The following is a 24,847-nucleotide window of genomic DNA, read 5'->3' as shown; positions in this document are numbered from 1 at the left end:
GTTCCTTTCGTGTGAACAATTAACTGAATTATAAACGCAGGATAACATTTCTTGGAAGATCGGGCGACATCTCGTTGGAAAGTCCAAATCAAGATCAAGATGAATTTCATATTCTTCTATGGCCGGTAATTAGACTCCAATCACGACATTCACGGGGTGAGAGTTCATCCATATGTCTGTCTGTCCGTCTGTTATGAGAATGTTTTCCTTACTCTGAGGATAGTAGTCAGTTGATATTAGAAGTCATCCCGTGACCTGAGTGTGGTGTTCTGACAGGCCTGTAGTTTCGCCTACAACACCCTACTTCTCCTTGGCTATCATATTGGTGCGGCAATGCGGAAAAACGCCCAGATAATCGACTCTTTGCCTTAGCCCCAAGTGCTGATGGCGAGCGACTTGGGGACATTTTTTTGCATCAATTCTATTGCCGAACGCCATTAGAGAGAAATTTTCAGCCTTAGAGATTAAACAGGCTACTTTTATGTGTTGGACTATTTTTAACCAGTAAAAATTGAACTAAAGTGAGTAGTCCACTTGCAAAGTGCGCTATGTAATTTTTTTCGATTTTTAGTTTTTGGTGGGTTACCGGCATGATACAAATATCTAAAGGTAAAACCGCTCGCTAAATTCGTCCGCCACTGGGTTTTTTTTGACGTTTGCTAGCATTTTGAGTTTTCTCTCTCGAAATGCTTCTAATGTCAAAGAAATTCAAAATAAACAAATGAAAATTTATGATTTGGAATTTTGCTTATTCAGAAGTTGAAAAAACTAAAAAAATTGGAAACGAAAAATTAGTTGCTGCTTTAACGGCTGCCCAAATTTTTTTTTCTCTGCAAGCAAAGCAATCTAAAGATCCTCAAGTTCCCGCAACTATCGTATATACAGCAAAAACGGATCGAGGTTGGTGGTGATATGAAAACGGATTTGCCAAAGTGCTCCTATGTATGCTCGACTCATTTTTTACCACACCACCTGAGCCAATGTAAGCACAAGATAGTTCTTTGCAAAAGTGCAGTGCCTTTAAGGTAAAATATCTTAAAATGCATGCCAAAAGCTTCGCCTTAACATGCGGGCAGAAGTCCATTACAGACAATTGCCCTGCAAACCAAAGTTCCCGAAATCTTAACGAAATCTTTAGGAGTATCTGATTTCTGTAACGATTTTTTTCCGGATCTTAAAAGAAAATTATATGAAGTGGTTGACACGAACTCGTAAAGAAATTTCTGTACGAAAAATAAAGAAAATTCTGAAAAAAGTCGGCAAGAAATTCTTCACATAGCAGCATTATTTTCATTTCTTTACCGATTTTCTTCCGAAATTTCGTAAAAGAGTGTAAGTGTGCGTAATTTATTTCATTTTAGAAAATTCCGCCAAAAATCGGATGGGAGTTTTCCGAATTCTTTAAAAATTCTTTACGATTCAGAATACTCTGAAAAAATGGTTTGCAGGGTGCTTCCATTTATTTATTTACATATGTATGTATGTATATTCAAATTTTGTTGTTTCGACAGAAATATATTTCTTTGGTCTGTGTGAAAATAAAAACAAACAAATGCGAAATGACGGCGAGAGAATTTTTCAAAATGCTAGCAAACGTCAAAATTCCTAAAGTTGGCTCTCAGCGATGGTACCTTATAAATATTTTTATCATGGGTTACCGGTACGTTTCGTTAAAGTAGTTTGATGTTCACTAACAACACAGTGCAAAATCTTTCTATATTCTGAAAAACAATAGCATCTAATGTTAACTACTCTTGCAAAAGTCGCTATAATACTTATGCATGTATTTATACTCTTTCAAAAGTCTCCATCTTCAGATGAACTTAGAAAACTGCAAGAAAACGTGGTGGTTTCGGGGCCTAGTGGAAGACGTTGTAAAAAATGAAAAAGCAAAAAAAAGCTAGCTATGTAAGGGTTACTGTTTCGAAACTCGCTATATTAAATTTTTATATATAAAATTTGCAAAAACTACCATACTGCGATTTTGATTTTACTGTTATTAGACCCTGGTTTATCCAAAATTTTCATATAATAAAAAAGATACAATTTGGGTATTACTTGTTGTTGTAGTTTTTTTTTAAATGTATGGCTTACTATTATAAAATCACATAACGCTATTTGTGATTGTGTGTAGTGATCCCCACCCTTTGTGACATTTGCTCTTAAATTTTTCGAGATACGACTATTGCTGTCTATTAGTTATTGACTACCAAAATAGTTTCAGTCTATCGTTTCAGCCAGTCATGTCATTTAGGTTCTTACTTGAAAATGAGTTATCAGGAGATTGAGACCCTTTTGCTGGCCCGTGTTCAAGGTTCCAGTAGCGACGTCACTTTCAGGGTGGCCATTCCACAGTTAAGGACTTTGTTGAGATAGTCCGCTGCTGTTAGGACCAAATATTTCTATCAAAATACAGGGCATACGTATTTATCTAGATATTTATAATACCATCAACAGAAATACCTGTTGAGGCGTTTTTTCTATGGCTGTATGGAAAATTAGTCACGTATTGGGTTTTCTGTAGTTCGATGAGGATTCTGATCAACGAATTCTTGACCCTATCTGCCAATGAATGCATTATGAATTGCAATATCTCCGACCACAACGAAGCACGGTGGCTCATCAGGTTGGGAGAAGGCGCTTTATGGATGATCATAGCGGTAATAGTGATCGAAGGAATAGCATCTAAATAAAAGATATAAAAGTCAGTCCGAATAAAGTTTATACAAATTTCGCTTTTTTAATTTTTTCTTAAAACTCAAGCATTCAAAGCCGTGCGGTAATTTAACTCCAATTTTGTTGCATAATTTAAGTGTGAAACCGTTTTTAAATTATCTATCCAGCCAGTGCTAAAACCTTAGCGAACAAAGATATACATAAATATGTATGTATGTATGTATGTAGATATAAGTATGTAATTAGTATTCACTTAACCAGATTCCAAAAATAAATCAAAACCAAGGCAGCAACAAAAATAAACCAAGTATGTACGTACCTACCATACGCTCGCTCGAACAATTTAAAATAAATAAATATTTATATTACGTTTAATTGCGGTGGCATATATGCGTAAATGGCAAAGCGAGCTTCATACATATGTACACAAGATATCCGCAATAAAATGCGGGCATAGCGTGTGCATAAGAGGGGAGTGGCATGTGAGCAAAAGTCAAGTTAAATAGTTTTTAATGGACCGCTGATAAAGTCGAGTAAAACAGCTGATTGCAGCTGATTTGTGAGTAAAGTACATACATACGTGCGAGCGCGTGCATATGTATGTATGTGTGAGTGTAGATGATTTTAGGAAGTGAAGATTGCTGAGGAAGAGAAGAAAAAATAAACTACTCGTACATTCGTAATTGAGAAGAAAATGAAAAAAAACAGCTACTGTAGTCATAATCAGTTATTTATCTATTTATCTATATATATAAAACAACAGCCCTTTTCGGAGTTAACTCAAAAACTACTGCATTGATTTCAGTCAAATTTTCAGAGGTTATGCCTGGCATATATGGTCATATTATAGGCTACCAGAAAACTCGGTAGGCGGCGCAGGGGTCGAGTTATTTATAAAAATCGTATTTATGAACCGATTTCTTTTAAATTCAAAATGTAAGCCCGCAAGGTGGCCCGGGAGTCGGGTTATATATAAAAGTCGTATTTATGAACCGATTTCGTAAGCATGATGAAAAAACACTTTCGAAAAACGGACCCGCTAGGTGGTGCTGGAGTCAAGTTATTTATAAAAGCCGTATAGGTTCATAACTATTTTGTTAATATACATTCGAAATTTTTATTACTTTCATGATGATTTTTTCATATTACATATTCATCCTTATCATGAGTTTTATCTTCCCTGAACCGGTTCACTTTTCGCTTTTGGTTTACACGTACTTACTATGGAGGGAATCAAAATTTTCGCGTGATTTTTTTTTTTGCGAAACTCAGGATAAGCCATTTCCGTTTTTCGGACTAAACTCAAAAACCACTCAATAGAGCTCAGTCAAATTGTAGGAAATCCTATTATAGCCTACTAGACAACACGCTGGTGGCGCTGGAGTAGAGTTACTTATAAAAGTCGTATTTATTAACCGATTTGGTTCAAATTCGCAGCGTGACTACTTGTATGATGAAGATATCATTTGCTAAAAATGGACCCGCTGGAGTTAAGGTATTAAGAAAAACCGTATTTTTTATAAAATCTGATTGGAATTCATAATTCGTATTCATTTCATGACAAGCAAAGGTTTTGCAGAAAAGGGACCCAATGGATGACGCTGCACCCGAAATATATAGAAAATCCCACGGGGTTCGTTTATCTTAGACGAATTTACTTTTCAGATGGCTAAATCGAGGATGCGTTTAAGTATGCATATAATGACCGTAACACTGTATAAGCGTGATCTTGCATCTACCTCCGAATGACGAAGTTGTTCGAGGCGGCCGTTATTACAGCAGTAAGACTCAAAGAAACCAGTTCTTAAATATTAAGACGAATTGTAAAAGTGGCGAGTTGACAAGGAAAGTTTCGACCACATCTGTCCAAGAAGGAACACGATAGGCGTATCAATAGCTTCAATGTACGCGAAAATTTTTCATCCTGTGGGGCAGCGAGGATTCTTGGCCTTCCTATAATTGAAACGCTCATCTGTGCTCTTGAGTTTCCGTATAAGGACTTTTACTAGTTTACATGGTACACCGTATCAATGCTGAAGTTGCACGATCATAGAAGAATATTACGCACGCTTGGCAGATATCTCACAGGTGGAAATAAGACCATAGGTAAAACGCATTACATCGAAAGGGCAGGATGATACCGCTTTTTAGTCGTTTCAATTAAACTAAAATTGTTTACTTTACAGACTGCTTTTGCTTTTAAGGCCCGATTTCTGAAGTAACCTTTAACGTTAAAGCTCACTTTATATTTAAAGGTGGGATTAAAATAAAGCTATTTCTAAAGTTAAGCATTTCTATCATCGGTTTATGACGTAGGTATCTTTCTTGGTTGTAAACTAATTTAAAACGGATAATAAAATGCTTTACTTTAGGCACAATCATAAATTTTAATGTAACCTTTAAATATAAAATGAGCTTTAAAGTTACAGGTTACTTGAGAAAACGGCCCTAAACGCTATTTTTGAATTGGCCAACGCAAAAGATCTTATTAGGCGCCGCGAAGCAAGCGGGCATTTGCTAGTAGTATATAAATACATATATTCGTACATACATACATATGCATGTAAGTATGCGTTAATATTTGCATGTAAATAAAGCGAAGATATGAACTTATTTTAAAACAGCATTAAGAGAAGTTAACTAACTAAGTTCTAAATTTTCACAGAGTGTAGATAATTACTTGTGCAGACAAGACCGTAGTGTCTCCGGTGACGAGGTCTGAGAAGGTCGAAGGCTCGAGGCGATGAACAAAATTTACTCACGCGTCCGTATTTATGGCTCCCACCCGCGTCTTATGCGCCGAAGGAGACTGAGGAAATCCTGCGCTACTGCATTCCGTACTTATCCTCAAATAACATGGAAGGTTGTCAAGCCCGAGAGGTCCGAGGAACTTATGGTAAGCGTTGATATTGCTAAATGCGAAGTCGCTCGCTGAGAATTAGGAAATCAAAACCTATGGCTTGGAAAAGTCAGTTTACAAGGTCTATTAAGAAAAAGCCGGCGTGAAGGAAAGCGCAACGAGTACGAAGGTAGAATTCCTCATGCCGGAGGCCGACTGGAGGAATTGATTATTTGTATTGAATGGTTTTACTGGAGCGTCGAGGAAGAGAGACTTTTGTCTAAGCAAACGAGAATGAAGTTTAGAGATTAGTTTCCTAAATTTTAGATCGGCGCCCGCACACCTTATTATTCATATTTTTGTGCAAGGTTGTAGAGCTGAAGTACTGTTGATCAAGAGCCGTAGCCAATGTTGCGAAAAAAGTATTTACTTAAACGTGACTCTTGCATACTCATCAAAAACGAGCTAAGTGCGTTTTTCAATTTCAATTTCAGCACTTGAGAATATTAAAACATTTGAGTAGAGGGCGGCGTTGCAAAGATTTGGCTGATATCCACCTAAATGGCTGACGACAGCGAGGTAAAAACAGATTCCCCCATTGCTGCTGCCGGAGTTATCGCACGCAAACTCAAGACAGTCATGTTGGGAAAGCTCCATTATCAACCCAAGAGATGAGTCACTTTCTAAATGCGGACTCAGGTACTTGCAATAACGGTTATGAGTCTATGAACTTCTGCCTTTTGGATATTTCGTATGACTGACTGAAGAAAGAGAGCGTAGGGCAAAAATCACGAATTTCAAAGCTATAGAGGCCTATTGGGTGGTAGTCTACAGAAGATGGTCAGCTGGCTGAGCCGCAACTCATGGTTCTGATGGAAAGTTCAACCGAGCACTGTCCAATATAATCCCATGCAGTACGAATTTTCCCTCGCAGCTGTTTTGCTATTGCAAGACTAAGGCTTAAATATATTGAAGTAGCTTTAATTTAAAAGCCTCGGTATATCAGCTGCTGTGAGCAGTGCATCCTAAGAAATGCTTAATATTATCCCTTAAGGTCGTCACAAGTTTTCATAACTGGCGCCGCCTCAAAAGCGGCGCTTAGATTACGAGAATCAAAATTGGGGAATAATGCCTAATATGGGCTCGCAGCGATCTTGAGTGAACTTAAAAAAAAATGTATAAGCGATTTTGGCTAAGTTTAAAGTACGCCAGTCACTCCTCTTCTGTGACATCTGACGCCAATTGGAATTGTCAAGTGAAGCCAAGTCCTTTTCCACTTGGTCTTTCCATCGAAGTGGAGGCCTCCCTTTCTCCTCTGCTTTCACCAGCGTGTTCCGAGTTGAATACTGTCAGAGCTGGAGTGCCAGTGTCCATTCGAACGACATGGCCAAGATCAGGGCTGACTTATTGGCCGGAACTGATAATTTTACGTCATTCTGAGGCTTCCGCGGCAGGCGTGACTACGGGGGTTTTTTAACTAAGATATTGATCTCTTTTGTTTCATACAGAACAGCAAGTGTCTATCTGGGAAAGTCGCTATACTCGTTGATAGCCAAGCGGCATTGAAAGTGTAGGGATGCCAAGTAGTGAAGTCAAGTATTTTTCGAATATGTCGCACATCGCTGAGTCACAGGAACGTTTATCTTTCCCCGATGGGTTTGAGTATATAGCAGATATTGAAGCGAATGAAAAGACTGGCGAGATGGCTAGTTACGGTTCAAAAATGCTACAATCATCGATTTATCACCTGCTGAGGAAAGTTGGCGAGCACAGAACAGCCATCACAAATGAGCTATGAATCAGCCGAGAAAACTGTGTAGCTCTAAATGGACGAGGCTTAACACGTAGCGAACTGAGGAACTTTTTGCGTTGAAACAAAGCAAAGTTCGGAAATGTAGTCTAACTGAGTAAAAATTATCAACAATAGGTACATTTGTCATAAAATTAATACAGATAGAATTTGTATGAATATTTTGATCTAAAAATGTACTCCCTTGGCCCACTGTAACTTTAATGAGGATACCATTCGCCTAGCCAGCGTGGTTTATCAGCAAACGTGCATGCATGCAACTGACTGTTCGATATGTATACATGTACACTAGGATGTTCCAAAAACAGTAAAGTCGCAATTGTAATGCTCTCACCCCCTAGGATTGTTCTACATTGAAAAAAATTGCCCCTAATTGCGCTCAGAGCGCTCAAAGTTTTCCATGTATTTTTATATGGGAAAAATAAAACTTTTCGTAGAAATGGTATAGAATAATTGAAAAACAATATTTTTCGATCGGAAACCCCTGGTTCTTCAGGAGACTCTCAATAATATTATCCAATTGTTTATTTAACCATTTTTAATTGGTCGCCCCATTGCATTTTTTGGGGTCTCTGTAGGTTTTTGGTAAATTATAGTTGCGATGAGAAAGTGGTTAAATAAACAATTGGAAATTATTATTGGGAACCTCCTGCAGGTAAACAGAGTTTTCTGGTAGAAAAATATCGATTTTTAATTATTCTATACCATTGCTACGAAAAGTTGTTTTTTCCCCATATAAAATACATGGACAACTTTTCGCGCTGTAAGCGACCTCTAAACGTTTTTTGATTTCAAAATAAAAAAAAAATAAGGATATATTTTTTTGGGGTATAGAACAATCCTGGGCGCTAGGAGCATAAAAATTCCGACTTTACTTTCTCCACATGCATTTTTGGACCACTCTAATGAACATAGATATGTATGTATATCAATGTACATGATGATCTTCAAAATATCAATATTTAAAATTTTTATGGGACACCGCTTTATTTTGTTCAATGTACAATATAAAGCCATGAACAAAAAATAAAAAAATAAAAAATAAAAAGAATATTTAAGAGACCGAAAAAATTATTTTTTTTTTTAATTGCAAAAACTCAAACAAATTTTGACTTGAAATCTGATAATACTGACATATTGTTAAAACTTATGCATATAAATTCATAAACTTGCTGAGTCATTTCGAATTTTTGCGATTTTAAATAAATTTTTCCAACTCTGGTAGCGATTCCTATTGTTTTTTTTTTTAATTTTGGAAATTCCGTGGATATATTTATTTTGTAGGTATTTAGAACAAAATAAAGTGGTGGCCCATGATGTTGATATTTTAAGTGCCACCCTAATACATACGTTTAAATATGTCCATATCTTTTGTTGTTGCCGCACGAGTATTTTTCTTACTGAATATTGTTGATGAATGAAATTAAAAACGCGACGACAATGATGCCTGCGAAAATGCATAAAAGAAAACATTAAAAATTTGCAAAGCACAACTAACAACAAAGTGCTACAACAAAGCGGCACACAACAACAGCAAACAAAAATTTGTATATAAACGGAGCAATAAAATAAAAAAGGCAGAAAATAAAAATCCAAAAACAAACAAGCAATTGCGCTGGCCATAAAACAAAAGACGAGCAGTCACAACGCGAAGCAAACAAGATTAAAACAAAAAGCGCTAAGCAAATACGCAAAGCGTACAGAATCAGCGAACGAGCAATCTGCTAGCGAACGAGTGTGCGCGCTGAACCGCAACGCCAACGCGACTGTCCGCAGTCAACTGTATGCGCGTATGTTGACGCCGGCAGCAGCGCAGCAAATACGAGCGGGAAGTTGTAGTTGTTTTTGTAGTTGCTTTTACATATCTTGCTTTCGACTACTGCCAGCTGCTATTTGCACCGAAAAAGAAAGCAACGATGAACAACACATTGAACGCAATGGGCGTGCGCAGTCAGCTAGCTGCCGCGCGGCACGCTGCTTTGCAAGCACTTGCAAGCGAAATGTGCGCGATTTTTGTATTGTTTTTTTTTGCGTACAAATGCGGCAACTGCAATAAACGGAAGCATTGCTGCAACAATGATGTCTTCGGCTTGTTGATGAGCTGCAGTAGTGGTGCAAGTGTTGGTGGCGGTGGCGGCCACAAATTGCAGCAATGAATTGCAACTGTAGAAAGAAAAAATTTAATCATTATTATGAAAACTCGCATTGCTTTGTTTTTGCTATAGTTGCTGTTGCCACCTTAGCTGCCAGTGCTGCTGCCGCTGCTACTATGTAAATACTATGACGTTTTATGTAGTTTCTGATTGTTTGTAATTGTGTTCATGTTATTGTTGTTATTGTTGGTTTTATTGCAAGTAACACAGTTTGTGTTGGCTTCCGCCGTTGAATTTGATTTGAAAAAGTTGCCCTTTCACGTTGCGCTTATGCGCCTCACATGCGCACACACACTAAAATGCAATTTTTATGCCACACATGCATAGTAAAGCTGCTTGGCTTACTGTCTATATGCATGTATGTGTGTGCGTTTCATTTACGGGTGTGTTGAATAAATTATTTCGGTCTAGTGGATATTAGCAGAGCGTGAAGTTGACAACAAAAAGTAATGAAAACTGCAACAACAACAAGTGGGAAATAGCAGCACTAAAACAAATGTACAATTAAATGAAGAAGCGGCAGCAAATATGTAGTAAGAAATATATCAAGAGCGCTGTGTATTCATCATGCACATGTGTATGTAATACATACTATGTATACATGTTGATATGGTATTTATAAGTAGTGGTTTTGTAACTTGAAAATTTTAATTTAAAAACTTCTCTCAAATACAGTAGAAAATGATAGGTACGAGCACAAAAGTATGTACATACGTATGTTGTATGTATATAAATTAGCAGATGCAACGATTACGATTGGAAGTTTGAAGAAAGGGCTCATATAGCAGAGAAATAAACGAAAATTGCAATTGGTAAAAACACTCGATAAATTTGCCAAAACTTTAACTAATTTAGGCTAAATTATTTCCCACACCAAACTCTTGGTCCGACTTTACTTCAGTGCAGGCGAAAGTACCGGTAATTGACGTGCCTTTCACCTACCGGTCAAAAAGTAAACACTTACCGACCGGTTCTTATGTACGAAAACGACCGGCCATTTTAACGTGAGGCTGTCATTGGAAGTGATTTATTGCCACCATATAGAAAATTCAAGTTACATATGTATGAGATAATACGTCGTTTTTTATGTCGCTGGCGTCGTACTTTTGCTGTTCAGTCATTTTTTTTTCGGCGGAGGTAACGATTACACGGTTCAACAGAATCTGGTGTTGTTTTATTTAAAAAAAGGGGCCGACCTCATCTTATAGATTTTTTGATGCTGAGTTTTTCAGAAAAAAAAAGTTGAAATGTCGAAAAATGGCAACTTTCACAAGAAAAGTTAAAAAATAGAATTTGGACGCAGTAGTGGCCATAGTGCTTTTTGATTTTTCGGGCACTTCTAATCAGAACTCCTCGAAATGAGGTAGAATCTATCAGATCAGAATTGGATTTTCATTAATACATTGTCTTTTTCTTCACTACGTCTAAATTATATTAAATTTTTTTTTTGAAATTTACCATTTTTCGACACTTCAACAGTTTTTTTCTAGCCCTGGTGGGTTCAGCGGGGACTGCCCAACCATCCTTAATAAAGTAAGGCAGCGAGGGAGCCATCAAAAAGTTAAAGCTACTATATAATAGGTGAAACCCGAAAAATAGGAAAAATAGACATTTATTTGAGAAATGTTTCTTTTAAAAAAAGCCGGAAAGAACATTTAAATGCTTTCATAATATGAAACATTTTTGATTGAGTACTTTTTCGTTCGAGTTTTAACTCATAAAACCTTTCTCTATATACACTGGCGATCAAAAGTGAGTGCATGGTGTTTTTATTAAATATTTGCAATGTTTTTCAAGTTAATATTTTTTATAAAATTATGGTTTATACTTTCATCCAAATTTTGCACTTTTTAATCTGAATTTTTAGAAAGATTTTGGGTATGCAGGAAGTAGATCGGTTATGTAATTCTAGTAAAACAAGTTCAAGTTTTAAGCGGCTAAAAAGTGAATTTCTTGTAGGATTAAATGCGCAATAATGTTTGAAACAAAATCAAAAAAGCAGCTTCAGCTTTTGTGAATTGGATTTGTTATATGACACATGTTCCATCACATTCTCACCACTCAGAATCGATTACAAAATACATGTAATTTTTGTACGAGTTCTCATGTGTTTCTTATTGTCAATGGGGCAAGCGGTTTTCTTGTTCACAGCAGGCCTTTGCGTTTCTTTAAGCTGCTCCTAAATTCTATCCAAAATATAATATTTTACGCTGCTAATTTTATATACTACATATATACATATATTATGTATATAAATGAATTATAATCACTTAATTAATAAAACGGCAAAAATCATGAAAAGAGGCAACATCAAATATTTATATTTGGTATTAAGAAAAGCTAAATTTTTAATCGAAACTACTCAATCTCTTTGCAGAAAAAAAGGAACTTCCATAAAATTTTTCTCCTTGAACTGTACTCACGAGACTATCAAACTTATTTTCTGCCGCTGCACAGTGGGGCCAAAATGGAATTTAATGTTAAAAACAATACAGAGCCTTCATTTTCCAACCATGTCCATTAATTTTTTTTAGATAAAAAATTTTGAAATTTAGAAGAAATTTGTCGAACCAGTAGCTCGTTTCTGTAACTCTTCTCTACCGATTATTTCTCTACTGGTAGAGAATATACGTCATACTCGTACTACTCATTAGCAGTAGAGAAAACGGCGGCGAATTCATATATGGATTCGCCGTGGTAAAGAATTGTTACAGAAACGAGCTACAGATATTCGAGTTTTCATTATTTAATATACTATTTTTTAGTGCCAAGTACAGAGGTTTTAGAAATTTTGAAGAACGCCGTTTCTCCTACTCCTGTTTATGAATATCACATAATAAAAACTAGTTGAACATAATTATAGAGTTCCCCCAAACCAATACAAAAAATTACAAATTAAATTAACGATTTAGATATTATAAACAAAATTTACCAAAATATATATATTTTTTTAATTTTTAATAAAATTTTAGGTATGCAGGTTAACAGCCCAATAATTTTTACTATACTAAAATGCAACTTTCAAGTGGCTTATAAAATTTGCGTTGATTATTAATATTTTTCTTTGCTGACGCTGCTAAAATCTCTTTTTTGTTTTCAAACATTGCACATTTTTTGGATTTTCTTTAATCGGGGGAGCCTTTTAATTTTGTTCAATGACTTTTTAATAAATAACATTTATTAACAGGAACAGGGGAATCGATTTTCATCAAAATTTTTAAAACCTCTGCACTTTGCACTAAAGAAAATGTAAATAAAATAAATAGAATTCAAAAATCTGGCTCAGCAAAATCTTAAACACTTTTACCTAAAAAAAACTTATCAATGTAGGCTCGAAACAATTCTCAACAGTGAATTCCAATTTGGCACCAGTGTGCGTGAACAGTTATTTCTTTTAAAAAACAAAGTGTCTTCCTTTTCAAATTGTCACTGAAATTTACCCCCCAATTTCGTGTTTTATTAAAGTTATTTGTAAAGAAATTTTATCCAGATTTTTATCAAGTAAAAGCTCGCTTCGCATTCTGTGACAACGTTTATAAAATAAAAAGCTCCACGATTTCAACATGAGGTTTCATTGCCACATTTGAAAAATGTGAATTTAAAAGCGGAAAAGCTTTTGACTACCGTAGCCGAGCAGGTAGAGGTGTCCACTATTATTCCGCGTATTGATATTTCAAATACCGCCACTTGCAAAATTTAAGTGATAGAAAAAGTTGTTTCTAATATACAAAATTTATGATTTTCCAATGGAATTTCATTTGGTAAGCATTTTCAATCTTGGTAATTTATCAAGAAACGATCTTTTGATTTCTGTGCTAGCATTCGAATTCTTGATAAATAATAAACAAAAAATTACAAATCATAAAAAAATGAAAAATTTAAATATCAAGTGCGCAGAATCGGGCTGATTGTAAATTTTTGCAGAACAATGATAACGGCAAATTCTACGCGGCATCGCAAAGATGCTTTAGTCTATGTGAGCCCCGCCACTGACTGCCGTTTAACGTAACCTATCCTACAGATTTTCCAATTTTTTTGGGGGACTTTTCGGAGTTTTCTTCTAGATATTTCGGCGGACTTCTTCGGTGACATTTTGCAATTTTACCGGTACTTCTCGGCAATTTTTTTGAGAACTGTTTGGGATTTTCCGTGTGTTTCTTGGGGTTCCATTGAGCGCAAATGATTTTTTTCACAAGTTATCGGGAATGAATTTCCACTTTTTGAACTACTTTCTTTGGAACCTTTCGAGATTTTTAAAGAGATGTTTTCGTTTTCAATTGTAAATATTTCAGGCTTTCGACCCAAAAAGTTCGATAAAAATTCTCTTTAAATGTAGAAAAGTTAAATTTTTGATAGCCGCCATTAAGTTAGAGTTTTTAATCTGAAATCATGTTTTTTTAAAAATTTAGTTTCAAGATTTTTTCTTATTTTGCAGTAAATTTTTGCCATTAATATTTTTCATTTCAATCCGACATATTCTATTGAAGAAGGTATTTAATTTTCGTTTAACATTTTCTACCAAATTTGTATGAAGTTTGCTGTACAAAAAAAAAACAACCGATTACATATGCTTCCTTAAGTAATTTTATTAGGAATTTGTATTCATAAATTGCGTGCTAACTTGACGTATTTCCACGCCTTTTCATGGAAGAAGACTCGCTAGAAAAATTATTTGCTAAATAATTCATTTATAAGATACGGCATTTAAAGCAATCGACTGAACATTCATTGCCACAATAACTTAAGCTCATAATTATTGCTTGGACCCTCGTTGAAGTACCCCTTTCATAAAATATATAAAACTTTCAACTCACCATAATTTTCGCTCACTGCATCTTTTACCGCTTCGACAACTCTTCGCGTCTTCCTTATCGGCTGTCCGAGAATGGTGAAGTTGCGCATATCGATTTGCTGCACGAAGAATAGATAGGTGCGCTGCAGTTCCAATTCGTCGCCGCGCATCACACCGCGTGGTCGTAACTGTTCGCGATAGATATCACATTCGCCGCTGCTGTTAATGTATGCAAACTGCAGTCGCACGAATTGTTCGCGCTTCACCTGATAACCGATCTGTTGCTTGTAGGCGTTCAACACCTGTACCGTGGCGGCAAAATTGTGACGCCGATCGGGTGACATCGATGTGATTTTGCCCTCGAAAACAATGGGCGCTTCGAATGCCAGCTGAGCGGGATCGCGCGCCGAGCAATAGCGACGCGGTCGCTTGTGCTGACGTTGACGCTGATTGTGCTTGTTGTAGTTGTTACTGTTGCTTTTGTGTTTGTGATTGTGATTGTACGATGCGCGTTGATTGCTGTTGCTGCCAAAACTGCCATCGCTGACGCTGTGTTGGTGATTATGCATGTGTTGATGTTGTTGTTGGCGCTGATGCAGCTGCTGCTGCTGCTGTTGATACAACGGCTGCCGTTGAAATATGCTGCCACTTATTTGCTGCCAACTGCCGCTATTGCCTGCGGTGTTACTCTGCTGCAGACGCTGAAATTGTTGTTGTGCGCTCGATTGTTGCCCTAACGCAGAAACGTGCGGCGATTGCTGTTGTATACTGTAGTAGCCAGTGGCCTGCGCTATGCCAAAGAGGCGCGAGTCGCGACGTGAACGCGCCGCTTGATCTTGTTGCAGCTGCTCCCGCTGATGTTGCAGCATGCGCTGCTGCTGCTCGGTCAGTTCGCCTCGATAGGGCAGCGACGAGGGTATTTCGTAGGCCGCAATGCGGTAATGTGTAGGCGGCAAAAGGTGCACAATTCGCGTCAAATTCTTGCCATTGACCAGTTGGAACACTTTCTTGGTGGGATAATGGGAGATGGGCAGCGGCGTGCTGCTGGACGACGACGGCGTAGGAGGTGCCCCCGCAACATGATGTAACGCCATTCGATGTGGTTGCTGCTGCTGCAGCGAGAGTCGATGTTGGCGCTGCTCGTCGAAGACATGTCGACGTGCCTTCGTGCTACGTCTGCCTGTCGCATGCTGTTGTACGACTGCCTCGGCACTGTGAGTGAACACTGGTTGTTGCTGTTGCTGCTGCTGCTGTGTATTCCCTGCAGCATAGGGTTGTTGTTGTGGCTTATTGATTATATTCGATTTGTAGTAACGATTATTGTAGTTGTTGTTGTTATGTGTATATGCTTTAAATAAATTAATTATGTGACTATTTTTTGTATTTGGAACTTTCTGTTGTTGTGTATGCCCATTATCGGTATCATCCTCATGCTCCGCGTCGGCATCGACGTCAGCATTGGCGTCGGCATCGTCTACGCCAACCAACTCTTCTTCTTCGTCCTCATCCTCCGCCCGCTCTTCCTCTTCATGCTCGTCATCATCATCGACTGCAACATTTTCATCGTTTGCAACATGTTGCACACTGAATCGTGGACTAAATACTGTTTCTGGCGCTGCATTTATCGTCGGTGTTGTTGATGTTTTTGTGGGTTTTGTTTCTGTGGATGTTTGTGTTAATTTAGGTGAAATGTGAAGTGTTGGTGGCGCCGTGCGCCGATAATATGCATACGCCATGTTGTCTGCATAAATTGCAGACGCTTGCCTATCTTGCTGTTCTTTTTCCCGCTGTTGCACTTGCTGTTGTTGTCTCCCACTTTTACTGCTGCCACTCACTACGTTACTACTACTACTAAATAATCTATCGCTGCTGCTGCTGCCACTGCTATAACTATTGCTAATGCGCCAACTATTCTTATTGCTGACGCCTAATGCTGCCGCCCCCAGTACACCTTCGCTTCCGCTACTACCACCCCCCAACACACTGCCGACGTCCAGCGCTCGCACCAGACGACTTTCATAAATGTTGCTATCTGTGTCGTCGCCATCGACTGGTATGTAATAGCTTTCTTCGATGATGTCGCCAACAGTTGCTGCTGCTGCTGTTGACGCTGGTGCTGCTGAAAGGCTGAGTGGCAGTGGTGATGAAGGATGCTGTAATGGTGCTGCTACTCCTGCTGCTGCTATTCCTGCTGCTGCTACTCCTGCTGCTGCTGCGCTTACTCTGTCTGTTGACATTACTGCTGTTGTTACTGGTGCATTGGCAGTCGCAGGCGGTATGTACGCGGAGGCAATTGCAGGCGCAGGTACAGGTGCTGTACTCCGCCGACTCAGACGCAAGCTGTTGGTGTTCGTGTTGGTGTTGGTGATGCTGTTGATGGTGGTGGTGTTGCATGTGACCGACGATGCGCACAGACAGAGCAGCAACAGGGTGAGCAGCAGTAGCCGCCACATGATGATGGACATTTGCGGTTTCGTGTGTAGACTCCATTTGCGCAATACTCGCGCATACATGGCGTCCGCCCGTGGGAGAGTTAGTAGCAACTCTACAAAAGACGCACAGAATACACGGACGTAGTTGCAGGCGAAGTGTGGCAACAACAATTCACGTTTTTTATTTACCGTTATTTTTATCAGTTATTAATTTAACTCACTCTCATCCGCTCGCTCTCTGGGTCTGTCTCTCTCTCTCTCTCTCAGTCTCACTTACTGGCACCCTAACTGGCTGCGCAGTTTTTCGCTTGCAAACCGTACAGTTATATAATGTTTACTCAGGCGTTAATGATTCTTTTTTCGATTATTTATAAAAATTATTGTTTAAGAAAAATTACGATTTTCAATATTTTTTTATCGCCTCTTCACAATAGTTGGTTATTCTAGTTGCAAATTTCTTGCTTTAACTGCTCACATGCTGCCCATTATCCACTGCACAGCTTTTAGCTTTGGCCGCGTGTCCGTCTTGTAATTGTTTTTGCATGAAATGCTGTCGTAACGAGTGCTTCGCAAGCCACATTGTCACGGGTTATTTTTGTGCTGTTGTTGTAAATAATTAAAAAAAAATCAGTTTATGTTAAAGTTTATACTTTTATTAAGGCTCACTTCCAAAATTCGATAGTTGTGGTTTGACCACTTAAACGCACAATAAGTAACGATGATTTGATTTTGAGTAAGATTTTCGCGCACATACTGTATCTCTGCATTCCTCTAACGGCACTTATATGTTCTCTTTTGAATTGTTTAATTGAAATATGACGATGCTTTGTTAATGCGAATGAATTTTTCTAAACAAACATTTTTCTTGTTCCACTTTTTGTTGATTTGCTAAAAGGAGCAGGAAAAGTTGAAAATAATATTTTTTAAATTTTATTATATTGCAAGAGTTCAGTGCAAATACAATAAAATTTAAATAATTAACTGTTTGCTACTTTCTTCTCTTTTTTTTTTTGGAGCAATGCATGTATTTCTATTTTATTTCATCTTTTTATTTTCCATATTAGTTCAGATAAAATTAACTTTAACTTATTTTTGGGTTTGAACTTATATTTAAATGTGTTCGTTGTAATACTTAAAAATGTCTCAATGTTTTAGTAAACTTTATCAAAATAAAACTTTATTTTTAAAGATTTTTGGACGTTTTCCTTTTTAGTCATACAAACACAGCGTATTGCAACTTATTCATACCAATTCACAAAATCGCTTAAACTAAACTAAACCAATTCACAAAATCGCTTAGTTATAGCTGATTAAAGTCAAATATTTGTCGAATTTAAGTTTTAGTTTTTAAACCGTGGTAGCCACCCCTAAAAACTTGTTTAAAATTTTGAAATTTTCGTAGATATATTGGCGTGGAACAGAATAAAAAGGTGTCCTATGTTGTTGATATTTTAAGGACCACTCTAATATACGTGTGAATATGAGTCAATCCATGTCAAATCGATCAATGACAGGAATCGAACATTTTTGATTTGGATGAATTCCTGGTCAGAACTTTTGTTTTCTCATTAAAAAAAAAAACTGTCAAAGCAAAAAAATGTTTTAAGTTCAGAACTTCACATTTTCCTAGATTTTGCATTTTGTTTTAATACGGTTAAAGAATTTTGAAATTAAAAAAAAAAATCATAAGAGCAAAAACTTACTTATATAAATTTTTGTTTAAATTTTTTTATGCAATACCGTTAACATATTTCAAAAGATCCTGATGTTTTTAAGAAAATGTTGTACTTTGAAAAAAATATTGCAACCTCTAAATTAAAAATAAATTTAAATCAAATAAAAACTGCTTAACAAATTTTTATTTAGAGTTTGCAAAAAGTCCAAAAATGCTTATCTTTAAAAAAGCACCTTGATCTTTTAAGATCAATTTTACGTATTCTATGAAAATTAAGCTAACAATATTTTTAGTTTTTGCTTGTAGAATTTTTTAATATCCAAATTCTGTTATTTTTTTTGCGATTTTTTTTTATTGTTCTTTATACCCCAAATGTCACATTTAAAACGAGACCAATTTCGTAAGTATAATAGTTAAAAAGATAACCAAAAAATAAACTTGCGAAATCCGAAAAAATGTACAATTTAGAATTTTGCATAGCTTTCGAAAAAAAAATTTATTTTTCTTTGGCCGAATTTTGTTATAATAGCAAAGTTCTAACAAAAATTCAGCCAAATCAAATATGGTATATTCCAACCATTGGTTGATTTGACATGGATTAAGGCATATAATCATTTGTATCTACACATGCATATATGTATATATATACATATGTGTGCATGTAATTTTAAAATTAAATTGCCAGTGAAATTTTTTTGGTTTTATTTTTTTTTATAGATTTCACCATTTCAATTTACTTGCAATTTAGTAGCTTAAATTCCTAGGTGTTTTCTAATTATCGTTTTTGTGAACTTTCACAAATTTCGTTATACAGTTGTTTAGCACTTTTGCATTCACTTCACGGCAAAAAAACTTCTTTTACAACGCTCACCGTTTTCCCAACGTTTTTTTTTTGTTACTTGATTAAAAGTTTTTGTATTTGCTTGCGGTATATTGTTACGTTTTGATTTTCGCAGTGCTTGTTTTTTCTTGTTTTTTAATCTTCATAAAAATTATTTGTCTCCCTTGACATAGCGCAAATTTAGCATAACACAAATTTATGACACACGACAATCTAAATCGCGAATGTTGCGAATTTTTCTTATTCATTTATTTATTTATTTTTCTTTCCTGCCATTACTCCCACTAGCTGTCTCTGACTGTTGATGATACTGCATAGCAGTAGGAATAATTTTTATTGTTGTTGTTGCGCTTGTTTCATTTTTCTTTACCTTTGTAGCTATGCGCGACAGCTATTAATGAGTCACTTTCGAAAAGATGAAATAACTAAAAAAAAGTAAATATACTTTTTCATAGAAAAAGTTTTGTCTACTCAAATTTTCAGAAAAAAATGAGTGTATGTTTGCATGTAAATTATTTTAAAAGAAAATTCTGAAACACTTAATCGCCGCTCCCGCTCCCACAGCGGCACTTAAAGCATAAAGAAACGAATTTTTATATGCATTTTTTGTGTCTCGCCACACTACATCACCAAACAAATACAATTTCTTTATTTTTCTTGGATTCGGTTATTCTCCTTGAATTTGTTTTCACAAGTATTTTTCCGTATGCTATACATACTTAAGTATATTCGTATATAGGTATTTACACTTACAGTTTTCGAAGATATTCGTTGCACTTGTTGTTTTTGTATTTTTTTATTTCCAGTATTTTTTATTTACAGTAACGTCGCTATGTAATAATACTAATGTTGCATGTAGCTCTTGAAAGCGTTGATAAGAGCTGCCTGCAAAGATAACTTTTTATCAGCTTCGCTTTTATTTTTTATTAAGACTATTTTTTCTCTCTTGTGGCATACCCCATTGCGCGTGGCTATTAAGTAATAAATATTAGGAAAATAAAAGTCATACATCAAACAGTGACACTGCCTTAACCCTTGAAGACCAAAGACAGCTTTATCCCATGGAAGGCTTTTAAAGAAGGAAGAGTAAGATACAAAATCTATATGAATTATACGAGGGTTGCTACTTAAGTTTTAATTTAAAGTTTTGCCGTAACAGGGTTATTCGTGTTGTATAGAGGTACTTGAAACATTGGATAGGTTCAGAAGGTGCAGAAGTTGAGCGCAACCGTTGCTAAAAACATCAATGATCGTAATGCGTCTTCTGAACGGCTTGATACCTTAGCTGTCAAATTCAAAACACACAACACGTTGTCTCAAATGATCAGAAAAATTTTACGATCATCTAACACGCAACTGTTCAATTGATCAGAAGTACAAAACAACGCGTTCAGAAGGTGCAATCGCAACAGTTACTGAGCTGTTGCGCCTTCTGAACGTGCCCATTCATTCTAAAACATGTGTTTTGAACGTATCAACCGTTCCTTCAGGCGTCGATAAACTTTGAACTCGCAATTCATTTTTGAACTGCGGTTGCCAAATTTGAACCATGTGGCGGATGACTCCAGAATTCGATGTTTTGAATGCTCAAAAATGTTTGTGTTCGAGCTGATGTGTGAGCGGTTACATTGACTCAGATCTGTTAAATAATGATTAATAATCATAATGATTATTAATTAAAGCATGTTGTTTTGGGTAACCATTTAAAGATTGAATACGATATTTGCACCTTTTTAATGATTAATAATTAATTAATTTAAAAAAAGTTCAATTAATTAATTAACTAATTTTAATTACATACCTATTTTGTTATTTTTAATGATTAAATACGATTATTTTCACCTTTTTAATGATTAATAATTAAGTAATTTAAAAAAAGTTCAATTAATCAATTAATTAGTTTTAATTACATAATTATTTTTTAATTTTCGATTATTTTCAATTACTTTTGAAATTATTTAATTACATGATTAATATAATTATTTGATTATTTTCAATTACTTTTGATTTTTGTAATTGCATGATTAATAATTATTTGATTATTTTCAATTGTTTTTAATTTTTTCAATTATACGATTAATATAATTATTTCATTATTTATTTTTTTGTTTTTATTTTTTTTTCAACTTTTGAATAATATACAATGGTACAATATACAATGCTCGGGAATGTAATTTCTGTGGTTAATGAATCAAATAATTAAAAACAATCAAATTATTAAAAATAATCAAATAATTAAAAATTATCAAACCATTAAAAATAATCAAATAATTAAAAAAAAATTGATTAGTTTTGATTATTTCGAATTATTTAATTATTTTTGATAATTTTTTTAATGGCAATTAATCATGATTATTTTCGATAATTATAATTAATTATTAATTATTAATGGCTGGGTTATGTAGAAAATTAAAATAATTATTAAAATTAAAAACTGCAAAAAAATTAATGATTACTAATCTTAATGGAAATGTATTTTACAGTCGATTGTTGTTTAGATTCGGTTTCATATGAGCAAATCTCTCGAGTTGTTACATTTTTCGAAAAAAACGTGGTTTTGGTCGAAAATGGAGGCACACTTATCTTAGGAAATGAATTATCTTCAGTTTTGTATAAAGAATAAGATTTCAATGCGAAGCTATATTTAAATGAAAATTTGAAAAATATATACTAAAAAACTAAAAATAGCCACTCATGCTCATATACCCGTAGTTGCGTATATAACGTATACGTGCCGCGGCACCCTACGCATTCATCTAATACGTTTACTCGCACGAATTATAATATTTGCGGGGTAGATTATTAAACGGTATTCCTTATGCACATATACATACGGTGACCAGATTTCTGTGACCAAAATCGGGACATTTCTAAATCATCGAATCCGAACAAAGAATTTTGTTTTTAGAATAAAGAGACATAAACTATTTTAATACAGTTTTATTTAAAACAAAAAAAGAGAAAAAAATTAAAAAAAAAATCGCAAAAATATATACACGCAATTTATACGGTGGTGAGAATGTAATTAAGGAAAATACATTTTAATTTTAGCAAGTTTTGGTTACTTTCCTTTGTTTAAGAAATGTTTATTATTTTTTTTTATAAAAATATAACTTACTATCTAAAAAAAACAAGTTAGTCAAAATTTAAAACGTTGTAGAACATTTATAAACATTCGACGAATTTTAACATATGTTGATAAAAATTTAAAACATTTTAATCAGATTTTCTGGAATTGTCTTGCGTATGCAGTTATGTAGCCCATTAAATTTTAGTACGATAAAGGGAAAATTTGAAGCAGTACCCTTGATTATTGGCAATTGTTTGTGCGCGGATATTCTTTCATCCAAAGTACTATGTTTAAAATTTTTTTTGTATGGAGAAAACGAACAACATCTTCCACAAAAAAAGTTTACCAAAAATTAACGCTACTCATATTGTTTTTAAAAAATCTAATTAAAAACCTCAAAATATTGATGAATCTTTGTCGGATTTGCTCATTTTTGTACAAAGTTGGAAATTTTGACTTACATGGTACTTTGTTAGATAACGAGCTACACTTTCGCAGAAAGTAATAAACGTTAATACTAAACATTAAATAATCGAGAGCAATAGCCAACGAGTGCTAAACTGTCTGTTCTCTATTTACATATATTTTCGCCAATGTATCTACAGCTTATATTTTTTATATTCATGATATTTTCGAGGGAATTAGTATTATTTTTTATAATTTCACTAAATTCCAGTTAGAATCGTTTCATTAAAAAAACTTAACAAACAATTATAAAGACTCTAAAAAAATTTAGACAATATAGCGAGAGCACTAGTTGACAGAATAAAACATAACCAAAGATCATAGAAAACAAGGATGCTTTCTATGTTTATGGCTCCCTTATATGTGATATCAAAATTTCTGCCATGTTTATACGGAAATTTGTTTTTGGGCCAGAGTACAGGAAAACTCTTACTAAATTAATAAATAAAACACCGAAAACCGGTACTTAATCGGTACAAATATAAAAAATCGCGACACTTATACGTCCCGACCTTTAAAAAATATTCAGCGGGACAATTTTCTCAAAATCGGTACTGTTCCGCCAATGTAATATTTTTCATTTGGTGACACACTAGTTTTATTACACTGTATTCCTTCGTTTTGGCAAGAAGAGCATATTCAACGTTTAATTTTAACATTTTGAAGTATCTTGCATTATTTAAACTCAAAATATGGTGAAACAAAAAATTACAAATTATCTGCGACAGATATTCTGCATGCTGTAATTTTTTAAATTTTGGTGGCACACTCTTGAAACTTCATAGATATGTTGTATTTGATGCCAGCGTCCAACGCCTCTTGTATTAACATTATATTTGAAAACTTCCCAAAGTTATTAAAAAAAAAAAACAATTATGAGTTTTTTCTTGTGACAATGAAGAAATGAGTAATTTCAGTACTTTTGCGCCTAAATAAACGTTTTAAAGCAAAAATTGTTCAAATGCTTGATTTATTTTTTATGTACTTGTTTCTGGAACTCTATTGATTGAAATAAATGCAAGAAGGATGCTTTAGCATTTTTTTTCTGCCGAGAGAAGGGAGTGACACAATAAAACGGCTTTTATGCATATATCTTATATACACCTTTTTTTGAAACACCGTGATTGAATTTCTTGAATATTTCTTTGCACCAATTGGTATCCAACACGAATGCATATTTTATAGACGGTCAAATGGCAAAAAAGTTTAAAAATCCTCACCAAGAAAGCAAAGCAGAGAAATTATAAATTTTAAGACTACCAGGCACTTTTTAAGAAACTGCAAACCGCGGCAAACAAAATTACCGCTAAATATATAGTGCTGCCTATAAGTATAAATGTACATACATACATAAAACATCGCTGTATAAATAAAGTGTGTTTGTAACTTTACGTAGATTATTGTGAATAACAATGAAAAACAACCGTATGGCACTCCAAATCACTGAAGAGTGACGACAATCAAACACAAGAAATCATTAAGCCCAAACACATACCGACAGCTACACACCCAAAGAGATATGTACAAAGATGTATATGCAAACATAAATACATATGTATACCAACATACATACATATAAACACGCATGCATTTGTATGTATATACTTTTGCATATTTAAATGTAAACAACATGAAGCAGTCATTTACAACAGCTAGCAACTGAATAGATCAACAAAGAACAAACCGACCTAGAGAAAATTCACATCAACTGATGAGCACACAGATAGACTTAAGAAAAGCAAAGAGTACTCATTGACGTATCGACCGATACTGAATAGAATATGTAGTAATTGCAGAGCAGAAAAACATCCTATGATTCTAATTTTTCATTTACGATTAATGATTTTTTTTTGTCAGTTTGCAATGTAAAAATAGATGCACAGCAAACGATCATTTAGCGAGAAATATCAAAAATTGTGAAATGAGCCGCGAAAGTACATACATATTACATAATAATGCATAGTCTAGTAATGAGTAGTACGAAATGATAAGCGAACGTCAGCGCGTATACGTAACGCAACAAGTGAATACCTACATATGTATATACTAACGGGTGATTTTTTTGAGGTTAGGATTTTCATGCATTAGTATTTG

At 35.0% G+C, this 24,847-nt stretch overlaps 1 protein-coding gene across 2 annotated transcripts in view; it reads right to left on the bottom strand.

Annotated features, from left to right (window-relative positions):
• Positions 1 to 24,847, bottom strand: part of LOC118746024 (putative uncharacterized protein DDB_G0271606) — a 583,517-nt gene that overhangs the window by 538,387 nt on the left and 20,283 nt on the right. For both annotated transcript variants that reach the window (XM_036479745.1, XM_036479746.1), the window contains exon 2: positions 14,293 to 17,590. In XM_036479745.1, coding sequence (XP_036335638.1) covers positions 14,293 to 16,783 — 2,491 coding nt within the window. In that variant the 5' untranslated portion in view covers positions 16,784 to 17,590. The remainder of the gene's footprint in view (positions 1 to 14,292; positions 17,591 to 24,847) is intronic.

This window comes from Rhagoletis pomonella, unplaced genomic scaffold (genome assembly GCF_013731165.1).
Source record: "Rhagoletis pomonella isolate Grant_MI unplaced genomic scaffold, Rhpom_1.0 Rhpom_scaffold_00010, whole genome shotgun sequence".
NCBI lineage: Eukaryota > Metazoa > Arthropoda > Insecta > Diptera > Tephritidae > Rhagoletis > Rhagoletis pomonella.
This window is presented reverse-complemented; position numbering and strand designations above follow the sequence as displayed.